This window comes from Chiroxiphia lanceolata, chromosome 4 (genome assembly GCF_009829145.1).
Source record: "Chiroxiphia lanceolata isolate bChiLan1 chromosome 4, bChiLan1.pri, whole genome shotgun sequence".
NCBI classification, from domain to species: Eukaryota; Metazoa; Chordata; class Aves; order Passeriformes; family Pipridae; genus Chiroxiphia; species Chiroxiphia lanceolata.
This window is the reverse complement of record NC_045640.1, coordinates 71,138,505-71,155,883: the sequence shown is the minus strand read 5'-3', so window position 1 is coordinate 71,155,883 and position 17,379 is coordinate 71,138,505. Positions and strand designations below refer to the sequence as shown.

The 17,379-nt window shown below is 43.3% G+C and overlaps 1 protein-coding gene across 3 annotated transcripts in view; it reads right to left on the bottom strand.

Annotated features, from left to right (window-relative positions):
• Positions 1-17,379, bottom strand: part of ANXA5 (annexin A5) — a 41,946-nt gene that overhangs the window by 14,839 nt on the left and 9,728 nt on the right. For 2 of the 3 annotated variants that reach the window (XM_032684972.1, XM_032684970.1), the window contains exons 2-3: positions 7,582-7,662; positions 4,226-4,267 (exon numbers count right to left, since the gene is read on the bottom strand). In XM_032684972.1, coding sequence (XP_032540863.1) covers positions 4,226-4,234 — 9 coding nt within the window. In that variant the 5' untranslated portion in view covers positions 4,235-4,267; positions 7,582-7,662. Of the gene's footprint in view, positions 1-4,225; positions 4,268-4,370; positions 4,484-7,581; positions 7,663-17,379 lie in introns of those variants that run through there. The other variant, XM_032684971.1, reaches the window with a different exon arrangement.

The window sequence follows — 17,379 nt, the reverse complement described above, 5'->3', positions numbered from 1 at the left end:
AGCTTCAACACTAAGTACAATATAAACTTTTCTTGAAGCAAACTGGTTCTTGCAGATGGATTGCAGCATCACAACTGCTATGCCATCAAACCCAATATGAAAAATGATGAAATGAAAGACAACCATTTAACATTTATTTACAAACTTCGTATTTTATTTGCCTCTATAAAAATCCATCTAGTTTTAGTATATCTAAAAATGCTCCTTGCCACCTATGTAAATAGATACACAATAGGTCCCTTTTCCTTTGGTTACCAAGTTTGCCATCCAAAAGAACCCAAAGCACATCAATGAAATGCAGAAAACACAAACAGTCTGATATAAATCCGTTTGTAATCGGGAGCCATCCTTTAATAAATCACAACACCCTACACTGGGCAGTTAAATACAAAGAGAAGCACAACACACAAGATCTCCACAGAAAGTGTATAACAAGACTTTAACACCCAAAACTGACCTACATTCTTTTCTTTCTACATTCCCCGATACACTGACTGTTGTTAAAGAATCATGTGTAGTGCAAGTGCAAATTGTGATTTCACAGTAGAAATAAACAGCAGCTTATATATTCTCCAGATACCTCCCAATGAGGCCAACAAAGCCTCTAGACATGCCAAATTAGCATGAAGAACAAAGGCGGGGGGGGGGAAAAGAAGGAAAAGAAGACTTCAAAGCAAGAGATGACCTTGCTTTAGAATTTATGCCCCTTCAAATGAGTATATTCACTTTCTCTAGTATTTTTGTTTAATTCTATTCTAGCAAAAGTTTGCAGAAGGAGAAGATACCTCATCAGGTGAACTGTTTCTAAGGAGCTCAGAGCTAGGTGAACTTCTCCCAAGAGACAATTTGATATGGTCACATAACCTGGCAACAGCATTATCTGCAAGATCAACAATAGCCACTTAACGAGGCTCCTTTTAATTTTTCTCACCAAGCACACAAAATATTTCCCACCCACAGGATTCCACATTTAGCCACTGTTCAATACAAAGCATTCATACCAGCAAACAAAAGGCCATACTAGAACTGATTCAGACTTCTTCCTCTATCCTTGCTCTGTACCCATCACAGCAAGATCTTATCAGTCAGACTTCCCACAGATAAAGAGCTGCCTCCTTTCACAAGGCTGCTCTGCAGCAACAAAAGCAGCATCTGAAAAATTTGCTGCTGCAAAGCCCAGTGTTTAGTGCAGAGAACGTGTTAGGAGAGTTTTGTGGGGTTTTTTAAAGCAACTATCTGTTTACAAGATGGCACAGGAAAACTGTGGAGTGGCAAGAAAGGAAAGGGAGAATATTTACCAGCACACAGGTTGACAAAGAGAGAAGGTGTGCTATTTTCAGCAGACAGAAGAGCCCACAAGGTCACATGCTAGAAGAAATGGAAGCTTGTCCCAAGATCTCTTGCACAAGAAGAGCCACCTTGCAGATAAACACAACACAGTGCTCACTGCTGAGCTGAAAGCCTTTGCGGCCATTGGAGACCACACAGAGACCCCAGTTCAATTTGTGCTTTAAAACTCACATCACAAAAGAAATATCCCATTATTTCATTATATTCTCACCCAAATTTCAAGGGCAGTACAATGCAAATTACATTGTGAGTGGATGCAAATGCACAGCTCTAATGACATCTCTACAAAACACCTCTCTAAGACCAGCAATGCTTCAGATTGTCCACTGAAACAGGAGGAGTAAGCTCTAGTCAACAGACTATACTCACATCTGCCCCACTAAATTTAAACTCCTGAGAAAAAACGTAATTACACAACATCTGTGTTGAACTCTGAGTCAGTACACCATGGAGATACCACAGACAGGGAGGAGAGACGCCAAAAACAAAAAAAGAAGAGAGGGGTGGGAGAGGGGGAAAAGAGAAGAGCAAGCAGCAGCAAGGTAGGAACTAATGGAGGGACATTTGCAAAACCACTCAAAGAACCTGTCCTCACAAGTAACCTCAACAGAGCCAGAGAGCCTCTTCGGGCCCAGGGTTGAAAAAGTGTTTGTACTTTGGAATGTGAGACAATCCCCTGGAACACTACTGGAGCTGGCAATACTATTCCTGTGCTCCCAAGTCACACGTGCACATCGGCAGAACAGGAACTCCAGATTTAGCACAGAGCGGCCACACCTTCACCAGCAGTACGGGATCCTTTCCTGGCAGTTCACAAATGGATACACAAAATACTCCCAAGTCCACAGTCAGGAAAAAAAAATTGGGAGTAGCAGACCAAAACAGATCAGCCCCCAGCACGCAAGCAGAAAATACGCTTGTTGCTCTTTTTCCAGATTTCTGAACTAGCAAACACAGGGTAGATTTCCCAGCTTTTCACTGAGCAGGAAGGGATGGTACCATGCTCATCTATACAGTAACAGAGCACTGCACATACAGATGTGAGAGAAAAGGCAGCTTGCTAGTGTTCCTTCAAAGAAAGCAGATAAACACGGCCATGGAGAGACCAGTCTGTGCAGCATAGCACGGTATGCTGTAGTTTTCCTACAAAATGAATGATCCTTTTTGTTCTGGACATGGAACACACAAAGTTCCTCAGGTCTTTGGGGAAAAAAAAAAATCTTCCCAGAACTGAGCAAGAACAAGGACTTCAGTGACCAAGACTCCAAATATAACTCACCTTCTTCAAAGATTTTATTCTTCAGTGATGTACCTGGACTAAATTGGATTTCACTACATCGTGCTGTGCAGCCCTTTGTGAACTCTGAACCTTTAGTTGTGCACATAAAGGGCTTCTGTCAATTGACACTCAACATTTCATGATTAACGGGCATTTTCATTCTTGCCACTATTTCATGACGCAACAACATTTAGAAAGACACCTGCCATGAGGAGTAGAGTTTACTCTTCACTTTGGCTTTTATTTTTATAAAATTAGGCTAAAAAGCTTTAATACTCCCAGTCTTTCATGGTTGCCTAACTGCACAGGCAAAGAATACTACTGAAGTGGAAAACATCTCTGAACGTGAAATTGGAGAACAAGGCCCACCTAGTACAAGACCTCATGGTTCCAATGACTTTAACCTACCACCATCCACCACAGCTAAAAACCCAGCCTCAGGTGTCACCTCAGGCAACAGAAAATTCTGCAATGTGAAGACAAGATTAACTGGTTTGCACTACTGCAGAATGAAATATTCTTTTTAAAAAGATTCAGAGTTCAAGTTGGAGTCTCTGTGGAACAGACAAGAGTATTGTAAATTTTCATGCTTTTACTAAAAAGAAGTTACTTTCAAGCCTATAAGCAATGCTACATATTCTGTAATAAAAGGCTTATTGTCCAAGTATATCCATCTGGTCAGGTGTCCCGCCCTGGTATGGGTAGGGGTCCCTGTCCTCCTAAGAGGTATCCTACAAACCAGGACTATTGTTTAAACAAAGAAAAATCCCTTCCTTGTCCCTCAAAAAAAAAAAAAATTCACCAAAACTAAAACTTAAGGATTTAGAAGAATACTATTTAAAGCTTTTTTTTTCTCTAGCAGTACCCTTTCTTTCTTCAAAACTATATCCAGAGTATGAGTAAACAATCATGGGGGCATTAAAACACCACTAATCACTCCACTCATTAAGTGCAATTATCCTGACCTTTGTGAAAGCACTCATACACTTTGCTTTCACTTCCTACAGCCATCCTAAACCCGCAAACAAGCCATTAAACTCCTAATTTACTTTCCAGAGCGTATGCATTTGATGCAACTATAGAAACAAACACTGGAGTCCGCCTCATTTTCCATGCCTTCATCCAAGCTCAAACCACAGCAACGAAAGGGCTGCAGAGAGGAAAAAAAATATCAAACGAAGAACTGCACGAGAGCTCCAAGGCTTCCGGAAAAATTAATGTTAGGTATGGGAAAACTGGGGACGGGAATACCGAGCCCCGAGCCTCCGCTAGGCACTGCCACGGCAGTATTTTTTTCTCCTTCCTCTTTCAGTGGAAGGAGCCTCCACCCAGGCGCGCTATAAACACAGGGTACCGAAAACTTGGCCAAATTAGTGGAAACTGGCGGAAAAAAAAAAAAAAAAAAAAAAAGTTGTGTCTGACGCGCGCCTCACATGATCCACGGCCCCCGCCCGCGTCTGCCCAGCTCGGGGATGGAGTGTTCAAGCGAGCCTGAAAATTCAATCCGTGAGGAGTAAAAGGAGACGGATAAGACGAGGATGTCCCGGGAGCGGCAGGGCAGGGGCCGCGTTAGCCCGGGGCTGCCGCCCTCCTCACCTTCGCCATCTCTGGGATCCTCCGGGTGGGGCCGATCCGAGTCTGCAAAGAGAGATGCGACAGTGAGGGACAGGGCGCGACAGGGAGGGCCAGCGAGGGGCAGTGGGCGCCCGCCCGCCTCGCCTCCCCCGCCGGCGCCCCTCACCTCCTGCCGCTGCTTGAGCCGCTCCGAGCCAGCGGGAGCACCGAGTGAAGGAGGAGGGAGCAGGACCCGCTCCAGCCCCGGCTCTTGCCTCACCCGGGGGCCGGGCCAGGCCCCACCCGGGGCGGGAGCCGAGGCACGGCCGCCTCCCCGGGACCGCCTGGAGGCCGGGCAGCGGCACCCTGCACGGCCCCGGGGCTTGCTCCTCCATCCCTGCTATGCCGTGGGCGGGTGTAATTACTGCTGCGTTTCTTAGTCGTCATAAACCTTTTAATAGAAAAATTACAATATGGATAGATAGGCTTCAGCAGGTCCTCGAGGCCCCTCCTGATGAAATGGATATAGAAATGAGTTAATCTGAAGGGGATCATATCCCGGCACTAAAGGGCAACTCTGAAAAGAAGACATTTAGTAAAAAAAGCAGGCATTTCATTAGCTGACCTGGGTTAGCCTCCAAGTAAGCCAGGTTAGCAAAACAAGCACAGTGCTGGAACAGAGTGTAAGGGCTGTAGCTCCAGACTATCAACATGGCAAGAGTTTGGGGTGATGACAACGTTTACTTTATGTCTTCCAGCGGGACCATTTCACCAGCCCAGGTACAGAGAAGATATCCAGCTTGGCAGAGCAAGGAGGATCAGTCTGCATGGCCAGTCAATGAGCTGTTTCATCTAAAGCCACAGACCTGCTCCCTCAGTCATACGAGCACAATCCAGCTGCGTGTCAGATGAGAGGAGGAAAAGTAACTGCAACACAAATGGAATTTACTGTCTGTGCCAAAATAAAACAGGAACATAATCCTGCTGTGTCAGCACTTTAACATGTAACAGTCACTTCTGTCTTACAGTGAGTTGTGTCTACCTCAGAAAACACCGAAAGAAATGCAAGTGGTGGCATAAATCTAAATATTTTGTCCAGCATTTCTTATTGTCCCAGAAGTGCACATTCAGTTCAGCAAAAACACGGGATCCACCCAGCTGGCTTCCTTTGCAGGACTGAGAATCAAATGGTTTGCTAAAATGTCCCGATTTATTTACTAAAGTCTGATTTGAATCTAATCCATTGAGGTAGCATTCCACACATGCTCAAAGGTGCATGAAGGGAATAGTGAGCTGCTCATAACACGCATGTGGAAATGCACCTATGGAGTAATGTAGAATAACAATATTAAAGAAAACATTAAGGATTATGCAGTGGTTTTAAAAAAAGAGCAGTTGACATTGAAATGGGTTGCTTTTAGTTTAAGCATAATCTTGCTCAGACACACCCACCTCTTTCTGCAAAATTAAGTCTTTTTTTCCCCTTACACATTATATCCAGAGCTAGACACAGGCCACACTGGATCATATTCCAAGCTTTACCATCTAGAAAGTGCACACATAAGGAAATGCAGTGGGATCTGACTCTGCCCTGTTTAACACACTCCAAAATGCTGTCAACCAGAATGAGGCACATAAACATGGCGATAACAAGGCCTCCAGTGTCACAGGTGTGAGCACAGCCAACGGAAGCCAAGCCTCCTCAGTGACTCAGATGCCAGATAAGGAAAAGTTATTGGGTAATGTGAAAATTTAAAAAAAGCTGTACCAGTATCACATGAACAATTAATAAGACTCTAGAAACTAATAAAGCTGTAGTCATTGCCACTTGGAAATAGGTAAATAGAATCTCTACTATAGTAAGTAGGTTACTTTTCCTGATACAAATGTGTTTATTGAACTTCACAAATGAAACAAACCCTTGCATAATTTGGAAAAAGGTGTCTATTTGTCTAACACTATTTAGCAGCTAGCATGTGACCACATGGAATGTACCTGTACTGCCTCAGGAAGACAGCAGGCCTATCTCCCTCCCCTCCCTTCTCCTTGCTGCACCAAGCCCCTCCTGGATCCCAGCACTGCAATCCAAGCTTGGAACCCCTGGCCCCCTGTAATACCAAGTATAGTTTAAAGCAGGTACTGCAACACACAATTTCTGCTGTCCCAATGAAAATGCTGTGTGTCATAATAGCACATTAAGAGGTAAGGGGGAAAAGCTTGTTCTCTCTTGTTATACCTTCTGATTTAGGATGGGTTCGTCTGGATTGCAGGATTTTTGCCTCCAATGCCTTATTTAGCATCCTTCCTATTTTATAGCAACTCTTAAATTTTAGGAAATGGTCAAACAGATGTATTGAATTCCATTTTTCCCTTTAAACTTTGTGTTGGGGGTTGTGGATTTGTAATCAAATTAACACACGCCTTCTATTCCACAGTAAGTGTCCCTGTGTACACTTTGCTTCCCATTTCCAGTGGCAGAAGTCTACCTTATTTCAATTCAAGGTATTTGAAATGGTTTTCCACTCTTTTACCTTTGACCATCTTACACACAATAACTCATCATTTTAATCTCTGTGCACAGTCTTACTCTTAGCCAAGCATGAGGTAATGTTCAGTCAGTGGAAGATAACCTCGGGATTTCTAATCAGTGAAGGACAGAGGAAACAGTCTTGGATGTGAGAACACAGAATATTTTCCTGCTCTGGAAGGGGTCTGAAACACATGATCCAAGATGAATTGCAACAGTAGGAAAAGGTTAATCAGATCTTCTTGCCAACAGATGACGCTAGGAGTAAAAATCTACTCCAGTCAATATAAAATGTTATCAATGTGTGTTTAAGCAAGGAAATATTTGCATAACTTCCTGAAGCAAGAAGGCCTGGGGGAGCAGGGGGAAATGCTGGAGTGAAATCATGGGAAAGATTTACCAGAGCATTTGGGAAGAGCAGAGGTTTGAAAAGAAAACAAATCTGATCATCACAGCATTTCAGCCTTTGCATTGATTTGAGCACAAAGAGAAGAGGCAGGAGTAGCTCATGAGCAAATCCAGAATGAACCTGAAGACATGAACAAAACTAGAGGGAAATCCATTTTGCACTGACTGCCTTCAGTGGAAATAATTCAAGTTCAGCTAAAACAGTTAGAGATGGTGAGTCATAAGCACCAGATGATATGCTGCAAGTATTTAACCCGACAGCAGCTCTAGTGCTCAATAGTGTTCAACCACAAGCCAAAAGTTAGCCTTCTAGATTTAGTATAATTCTTTTTCTTGGTTTTGGGGGTTTTTTTAAATGAAAATAAATTTCCACACAAGGAAAAAACCCCCAAAACATATCAGTCTTTTCACCTTCCAAGCCCCTCCCTGCTCTTTGTATCTTCAAACACTACTAAAATCATACCAGGATATAACAGTCTGCTTCCCAGGGCTGCTGCTGGCACAGTGCACTTCCAATTCTTCTGTGACACAGAGCTGCAAACACCTGGAATGAGAAATAGCAATAAAATATGAGAAACAAAGTGGCAGTGCCTTGATGATGTATTTTACTCTGGCACACACACTGACTTTGCAAGTAGGGCCCTGTCAGTTCCCAGTCCACTTCAAGGCAAACTTCTTATCCAAACAGAATGAAATTCTGGGGTTGGTCCCAAAGTTACACTTTCAAAGGGAAAGGAAATGCCGAATGCAGGCTGAACGAGCCTGGATTAAGAGAGCAGGAAGTGTTCAGCAACCAGAAAAAGCTGAAAAGCCCAAAATCCCAAACCTCAGTATATCCCGCACCTCTTGGCCTTGGTTCAAGAGCCTGTGGGCAGGACTGCACGTTACAGAGGACAGAACGAGTGTGCTCGTGCTGCCCAAAGCACCATGAGCCCAGCAAACCTTCTCACTGCTGTATGAAACTCAGATATGCAAGCAGGTCTAGGCATATTTCTTTAAAGTAAACAAGCAAGTAAGTTTTCCCTGAGTGCTGATCATATTAGAGAGTCCAGAAGTGCCATCACACAACAGTTACCCGACGCAGTTGTTACAGTTGGAACTGCACAGATATATGAAATAATTAACTTGATCTGGGCTTTCTAACGAGAGGCCGGAAAATGTTTTCAAAGTCTGGTTGTAGCACTAAAACACATCTGCACGTTTTTCCAGAAACAACAAAAAATTTTGGGGGCTGAAAAGTTAGCACAGGAGCAGTCCATTTCAAAAGCATGCCCTCTTGCAGTTGCTGTCAGCAGCAGGCTGCCAGATCATGGAAAGACCAATAACTTCAGGGTTTTTTAATAAATAGAGATGGATGGTTTCCTGTATCAAAACAGTCTTCCAGTGGGTGTGCTCATCTCCTGCCCAAATGCACCATACCTCATGTTGCTATCAATACTATCTCAGAGCCATTATATGACTCTACATCAGCCACCTTTAAATGCATTACAGAAGAGAATAAAGGAGCAAGGCCCATTTAAAGGCAACTTTGCTCTGCTGTGTAGCCACTGGCTGCTGAAAAGGGAAAGGCCCTTCAATTCATCTGACAGAGTTGGAGCACAGGAATCAAGTTAGAGCACTTTTCACACGATATAGAAAGGCCAAGGCCTGTTGGTATCCTACTTAAAATATTTTCTCTTAAAGGAAATTCTACTGCAAAATATTTTAAAAGCCTATTGTAGAAGCACTGAAGTGCAATAGGCTTACCGAGGGAGATTTTCAGGCTTGGGAAATTTCATGGAGCAGACAGTTTCCATATGGAATTATAACTGAAGATCAATCTGAAACGCTTTTCCACACTTTAATGTCTCTTTGGAAGTGAAACAGTCAGAACTGCTTGATGAGCCACGAGTCAGAAGCAAAGGTGAGGGAGGGGAAAATAAAGCAATTTCAAGTTCATGCTTTGATTAACACTGACAGAGGAGAAATGGCTTTTGTTCCAGCCTGGTGCCAGTAGATGGCAATTTCCCAGTGCCTCGTTTCCCTCTGCTCCTACTCAAGGAGAGCAAACAGTTCAGCAGAAATGGAGAGCTTTGTGCTGCACTCCAGCACCTTGAGTGGAAGGTATGAGGAGAACAATAAGCAGTAACACTATTAAAATAAGAGAGGAGAGGGGAGGGTTTTGCTGCTTTACAGGCAGGGTAAAAAGTTCAGATTTTAATGCTGACAGAAAGTTTAGAAAACTCTTTCCATGCTGCACGTTCTGGCATCAGGGAGCTGCTGAAGGACAGGCCAAGAGTACAAAGTAGAAGATTTTCTTGTTTGGGTTTTTTTTAAAGCACTTTGAGAGTTGCTTTGGAGACTAAATATTGGTTTATATTCCAGCAAAGACAACTTCCTGTAAGTGATTCATTACTTCTAATCCACAACCCATTACAGAGCAGCGCTCTGTCAGATTCTTGATTTCTCCTGGGACACCAGTGCAATGTGGAAAGGTTAATAGGAGGTAAGAGCATTCGTACCAGTTACAGCATCAGGCAGCTGAATTCGTCTTACTGGAAAACAGTGTTATTTTCATTTAGTCAGAGGAGGTGAAGGTTTCTTTGAAATTGTCTTTAGACTAAGACACATCACAAGGATGTTCTCAATGCAATAATCTCAATTCAAGCAAAGACAAATCACTTGAGCCAGATTCTAGTCCATGCCTTAGGCCCTGGATCCTAATCTTGATTACCAGGACAGCTCTGCAACACTACACTAAAGCAGGGCTTGATCTCCAGGCTGCCTAATCCGGCCTGAGAAACACAATTTACATCCCTAATGACCAGTGATAGGGACTCCTCCTCTGGGGCAAGGGGACAGAAAACGAGCCAGGAGCTTTAGTTATTTTTCTGCACTTCCAGCTGTTCTGCACCACAGTTTATCTTGACCACATCACTTAGGGTTTGTGCTCTACACACCTCCACACAGCGATGGTGTATGAGGGCACAGCCCACCAATAATAGCAGAACACTTGTCCCCCATCCAGGAACTTGTGTGCAGATTTTAAGAGCGATTGCAAATCTCTGGGGGAGCACTAAGTAACTATCCAGAGTAAGAAATGCAAGTTCAGAAAGTAATTTCCTTTAAGCATTAGGCCATTACTTCTATTTAGGGAAGAGGAGCAGAGAGAAAAATAATTATGTTAGCTTAATGGAAATTTGAAAAATCTGAGGGAAGAAAATAAAAATCATCCATGAGTGGTTGTCTCCCTCTCTGTCGAGGAGAGAAATAAGTTTAGCTGAAATACTAAATACTGAATTCCTAAAATACTTCTAAGTGAGGTCCTGTAACAAGACCTTTCTCATGAAGGGGCCTCCCATTAGCACCCCCACGAGAGTCTTGAGATACAGGAACACCATTATCTTAATTTCCAAATGGAGAATCCAGGTAAGCTGAGGCTCAGTGGTTTCCCCAAGGTCAGAGCAGGTGCTGGTAACTGAGCCCAGGTTTCAAGTCACAAGCTACTGACTTTGCACTGTTTTGTTCTTTCGCCCTTTCCTTTGCCAAAGGACCTCAGTGTCACTGAAAACTGACTCCTTGGTTTACATATTGACTGATGAAGAAGAAAAGAACCCATAAATTATTCTAGAGGTGCCAGGAGAAGAAGCACCTCCACACTCTGCACGGCTGTTCTTATCTGAAACAGCACAAGGCTTGATGCCCATAAGTAAGAGCAGAATCAGACCCACAAAATTTGAGTTTGATTAAGAGGAAATAACCAAACACAGCCTATATGGACTTGTTTTCTCTTCAGCCTTTCATTAAATTTCTAAAACATGTTGATCTCAACCTTGCAAGCAACTAATTCAGCAAAACCCTGAATAACAGAGTGCTTAGATTGCAGACTGTGTGGAGCCCACACCACCACCTAGGTAACCCAAAGTTTTATCAGGAGGCACTAGTGTCTTTACAGAGCTTTAATGATTTGTCTGTGAACATAATATCATTCTTTCTGTCCATAACTTCCCATATATCCCCCAACACTGGATGCTCAGTGCTCCTGTAAACACAAGAAACACTTCCAGCACTTAGCTCGAGACCTCTAAAGCCCCTTTCCTGGTTTCTGTGACATGTTTTGATACCTGAACTAGGACAAATCTACCTAAACTGCCAGCACATGAAGTGTGTTTTACTTGCTCCTGATAAGTCACTGCTAATGCACACCCAGACAGAGACATTCCAGATTAAAATTGCTCCATTTCTTTATTTCATTTTGAAAGTTTCAAAGGTGAGCAAGCCACTCAAAGGCTTAGGCATGGTCAAAGCCACGTGAACATGAGACTTTGGGCATAATCCTGTATAGGAAAATATTCCACAAACCTTCTCTCACTCGCTGCCACACAAGGTTGAAGGGCCTGCCACAGTCTGATCCCCAACCCTTGCCTCAAGAAAATGTTCAGAGACATTTTAATTAGCATTTCTTAGCATTCTCCTGTTCCCACTTTGATCACTGCCAGGCACAAGGTGTTTTTTTTTTTTCTCCATGGATTGCTGGTCCTACTGTTCAAAACATAGGACACTGCCAGTAGTTTAAATTTCTCACCCCCATCATATTTTTAAGAGTTTGCTGTATGTCAAAATTTTTCTATTTTTCATAAACTAGCTATTTGCCTGAAAATAAGCTATAAGTTTGGGAGAAATGTCTGTGGCACCATTCCTCTAAAAAGCCTCTGCATCTCCTCTTTTGGTGGAGCTTTTGTTACCTTAATTCACATTTTCAAGCCTAAAATGACTTATAGCATCCCAAGAACTTTAAGCAGTGGTAATCACAGCAGAGCTTTAGGTGAACTAGAGCCAGGTTAGGGCCCAGGAACACAGCAACAAATGACATCCTGATGCAAACTGCAATTCCATTTACTGAAAGGCATTCCCACTCCCCACCCCCAGCAATAACTTTTATTTAGCTGTTATTCAGGTATTCATAAAGGAAAACCTGGTTTTCTTGATCATATTGACAGCTTTTTGTAATGCTATTTCTTCCAGAGTAGAGGGATGAATTGATAGTCAGGGGCTGTGGGTCCTTATCAAGATTCACTATTAGGCTGCTATGAAACCCCAAATCTCTTTTTCCAGGAGTGATACAGTTAAAATAATATTTATTCTTCATAAAAGTGTCCTGACACAAATCTCTACAGAAGACCTAATAACAAGCAGTAAATCCTACGCTATAGATTGAAATTGCCACGTGTCCCCAACCCGTTACCAGACCAAAAACCAGAATGGTTTTCAGCATTCAGATGCAACAGGATAAGCACATTTGCAAGGGCAACCAGAGACTGCCTGATGTTAAATGTCATTCCCTGCCTCCTGCTTGCATGTCTTCAGCTCATCCTTTTGTTGTATCTGTTTCCAGTCAGTGGATTGAATGACTTCTCACGGATTGCCTACTCACTTGACCATATCCCAGGTAATCAGAACACTAAAAATAAGATTTGCTCAAAAAAGACAACACCCAAATGCAAACATGGAGATAAGAAGGAATGAGATGTCACAAGTGAGCCATTCAAATCATCTTCCCAGAAGGAGAAAAGAGAAATATCCAGACCTCAACTATCCCCTGTAGCATCAGATCAGTGAAACTGAGGTTGGAGAGCGCTAAAGTTGTGACACAGCTTTTCTAAACACAGCAGTTCTTGCTCCTCTCTAGCTGCACACCTCCCAGTTCTGGACTGGGGAGAGGGAAGAAAAGGGGAGAAATTCCTGCCCTCATCCCTCCAACACTGTTAAAACCTCCAGGCCCTGCAGTGGCAGGATCTGCAGCAGCAGGCTGTGGGCTGTAGGAAAAGGTGGCACAGTCACATCTGTGCAATGGCACCTGGCAAATCAGCACCTTTAAACTTGGCATCCAAACTACCAAACAGGAGCAGATGCATTTTATTCCTTTAATGGCTAACCTTTTTGCTTCTCAGTGTTCTATTATTTGCTGAAGACAGCTGCAGACTTAAATTGCCTTTTCTGCCTTCAGCCAAAATAAATAAATATTTATGGCTAATTAGGACTTCCTTTTCAGGGTTGTGAGTGTTCACCTGGCCGAGCTGCTGCAATAAGAGGCAACACCTTAGGTGCCAGAAGTGATCCCAGCTGCTGTGCCCCCAACACAGGGGGAAACCAGGAAACACAGACTTCACAGCACCACCAGCCTCCATCTGCACCATCTGTGAGGGCAGGAGTCCCATCCTGCCCCACATCATGGCTCTGGGGGGCAGAGCTGCAGACACAGCTTCAGCACGAACAACAAGGGCTCTCAGGACAAAATTCCAGGGGCTCTTGGCAAAAGGATCAAGAAACAGTCCTTTGGTTTGTGCTGCCTATTTTTGGAGCCCTAGTGTATATAATCTGCATGAAGGCAGCACTGAGTGTCACCACCTGGTGGTATTTCACAGCACAATTCCCAAGCCCCCTGCTCAGACCTGCACAGAGACATGACATACGGCACGATTCAAGCATAGCTTTGCCTCAAAATTATTTTTAAACCAAAGGAACCCACGAAAAAGCACTTTACACCAAACACCTCCCACTGTTAGTAGCTACAGAGCCAAGGGCTTGGGTTTTGTACAAGATTTCATTAAGATGTGTATCCCAGTACAGCAGCCGTGCTATACAGCAGTTCAAGACCAACTCACCGCAAGTTATTCTGCTGAGTACAGCGACTGAGAAGGACGGATGCCTGCAGTTCGTCAGACTCCCATTCCCAGTCACCGTAGGAATTTTAGTTAAACCATGTTAAACCAGTCTTAGTAGCAAATTTTTCCAAAAGAGTTACGGTAATAGTCAAAGGGGAAATGAAAACGTGAATAATGCAAATGCTGACTTGCTGAAATCCCGTATTTCAAACACGAAATAGTTCGGGGATTCTGAAAGCAGTATAAATCTTGTAGAAAAAGGGACATCTAGTGGCATTATCCGGGAGTTGCAGGGGGAGAGACGGGTCAAACACTCCGTGAACACTGTGACAAATCAGAGGGATAACAGTAACTGCACATAAGAGTCCTCCAAAATCCTGACACAGGATACAATTTTAATCCAGGAGTTCATGCAAAAATTACCCTTTCTAAGTAGTTTAAAAATACCATCAAGTGATCAGGCAGATATTCCACTTGGTGGGTTGTTCTTTTATCACACTCTTGCACTTTCTTTCCCTTTTTCCCTCAAAACCAGCCAAAAAGTTTACATTATGCCATCCTGCTGCATCTGAATTATGGATTCACACTTGGAAACACGATGGTTTTGCAATTACTTTTAGTAAGTCAAAGGAGAGAGTTCTGGCATTGGGAAAATTTTTTATTTGATCCCAGAATACTTTTGCTAACTAAGCATTCCCAGCAGCTGGAGGCAGATCCCCCACCAGCTCTGTTCTGTGCAGGACGAAACTGTGAGCAGGTTTCTGCAAGTAGAATGCTCCATACTGATGGATAATCTCATGCCAAGAGTTTGTCTTTAATGATGAGGAAAGCTCAGCACTGAGCTGGAATCCAACACAGATGCAGTAGGATCAATAGGGGGGAAAAAAAAGGTCCTGGAGTTTTTTGATATTTTTTTTGTCATCAATCCTTATTAAGATTTGCATTTAATTTTGGGTTAGGTGTTACTGTTGAGGAAATCAATTTCATGCCCAAGACACTGCAAATCCTACAGTTGTGATGAACAAATAAAGAGAAAAGAGATCAGTCAGATTATTTTGGTGGAACTGCAATCAAAACCATCACAATTCCTAGAAGCATTTTGTTTCGTCCTCTATACCAGCACTGAATAGAGTTTCAGTACTTTCTAGTACTCAAATAACTCCTTTCAAAGGAAAGCTGAAAGGGGAAGGATTTTCACAACAGTGAACTATCTGTACAATCAAAGCCGATTTTGGTCAGGCAAACTCTTTTTAAAAAATTTGATATTCAAAAAAGATATCAAGCAAACAGCTTTCAATTAGTGAATGGGAAATCCAGCCAGGCCTTGACTGTGCTCGAAGGATTGGACCCAAATGAAGATATCAGACTTTTAAAAAAGAAAAAAATTACAATTTTTAACATAATTTCTCTTCAAATTAACAGTGCACAGTTCTGTGACTGTACATTTACTTTAAAACTTGAAGGGATGATGAGTTAGGTAAACAAGATTTTGCCAAAAACAGCTGCCAGGAGAGGAGCAGCAGTGCCCACACCGACCAGGTGCAGCACATCTCAGAGCTGGAATGAGTTACGTGAATGCAGGACTGGTGTAGAGCAGCAGTGAATCATCTTTTCCTTCGTGCTTATTCCGTGCACAATAACGTATTGCAGAGCTCTAATTCCTCTGCTAAACATCCACAATCTTCTGCCAGCTGATGAGTCTCCAGGGATTACATATTTGAATCAGGAGAACTGACACAGACAAGTCCATTAAAGCAGACTTCAGTAAATCAGAGTTAAAAAATTTAAAGACTTCTAATTCAGCCAAACAGTGGATTTTAACAAAGAAGTGGTTTATATAACCTCAACTACTGACAGATTACCATGTCACTGTTAACAAGATCATTTCATCATGGGTTTGTGAAAAGACCAAAAAGATATATTGTCTTTTTTGCCCAGTTTTAAAGCAGAAGAGAGCACCTGTCCCCGAGAGAAGATACAGCACCCTCAGGCAAGAGGGTGCCAAGCTGTGCTCACAGACAGACACTGACACCCCTGAGGAAGTGCTGGGGAGTGTGTTAAGAGACCCCTCCATGGCTCCCCATGGCTTGGGCTGTCCTTGCTACATATGGGGGTGTCAAGGGCCTCCCTTTCATTCCTGGCACATGGTTACTGATCCCCCTTTGAGGGTCCGGAGGGGAAGATGAAGGCAGCAAGTCCCCTGTGTAGGCCCAGGGTCTGTCTCATGCCCGGCTTTGACAAAGCATGAGAGGTCTCATCATCCACTGCCTTGTCAAATGTCACCATTCTCCTGGAAAGTATTTGGCTGAAGAAGGCAAAAAAAGCCCCATAAACATATTTCTTTTCCCTCTATAGGGAAAGGATTTCTATGCAGGGCCTCTCCTCTTTCCTACACAACAGAAACCAAGTATAGCAAAATACATAACCATGCCATCTGCTTTTCCTGGGGCCCTCCATCTCTCTGCTTCTTTACCTGCTTCTCTCGAGACACCCACCAAGTTGCTCCAGAGGGTATTGCTACTGCCCAGGTCAGCAGGCAAGACCTGGGACATCCTTCCCCAGCCCTTACCTCTCTCCAGAAAACCCATGCAGCTGCCTGTCCCACTCCTCTTAACCTCTCTGTTTCCACCCCCTCCTGCAAGTAAACCAGGCTCTACTGGCCACACCTGTGTGTTGTTCTGCTCCCTCTCCACCTCCTGCCCACCCCTTGCTCCCCACACAACTCCTGACTGGCAGAATCTGACAGGGCTCACAGAAGAAGCCTGAGTCTATCCCAAAGAATCAGCAAGCCAGCAACACTGTCCTAATATGAAGATCTGAGCTGGATTTGGGGAGGCTTTTATCAAATTCAGTATGGGAATATCAAGTTTTCATCACACGTCCGATGTTACATGGCATTCTCATCATGTGGAAAGGAACTGGTTTGAGTACATCAATCACCCCAAAGGAAGAGAAAACAAAAGAGGAAAAGTATACTCCAGTGATCCTTTCTTGCCAAGCAGAATAGTTAAACTTGTCTTCAGCAATCAATCAAGGCTTCAGCAAAACCAAAGACAGATGATCTTTTGTGAAAGAACAGATACCTCTGAAAACTTCATTACCATTCATTAAGACAAAGAGTTGCCTCTTGACAAGTGTCCTTAATGCAGCATAAATTTTAATAAGGCGTGCACAAACAGCTACAGTGCAGCTCACAGGCTCTGCTGAGCCTTAGGAAAACAGTTCTCTATGGCTCCTTTTCACCTCCTGTCCCAGGCCAGACACACTCTGGGGTCAGAAAAGCTAAAGATGAGAGAAAGACCCTTGGGTGAGACCAGTCCAAAGCACCAAGCAGGTGGTGGGAGACAGGCAATGAAAGAAGTCCTCATCTCATGCTTACTGTTATTGTCTTTTAACAACCTTTCCAGTTCATATTCTGACTCCTGGATTCGCTGTTGAAAGTGAAATCAAAGGCAACTGAGTACTTTTCACTCTACATCCTTTTATCCTAAACAGAGCATTCCTTGCTGACATGGGAACACAACGAGCTCGTGTTTGCAGCAGTCTAGAGAGAAAGGTTGTGTTAGGAGGTATTTCACTAACTGCTCTGGAAAACAAAAGCACAAAGCAAATAATAT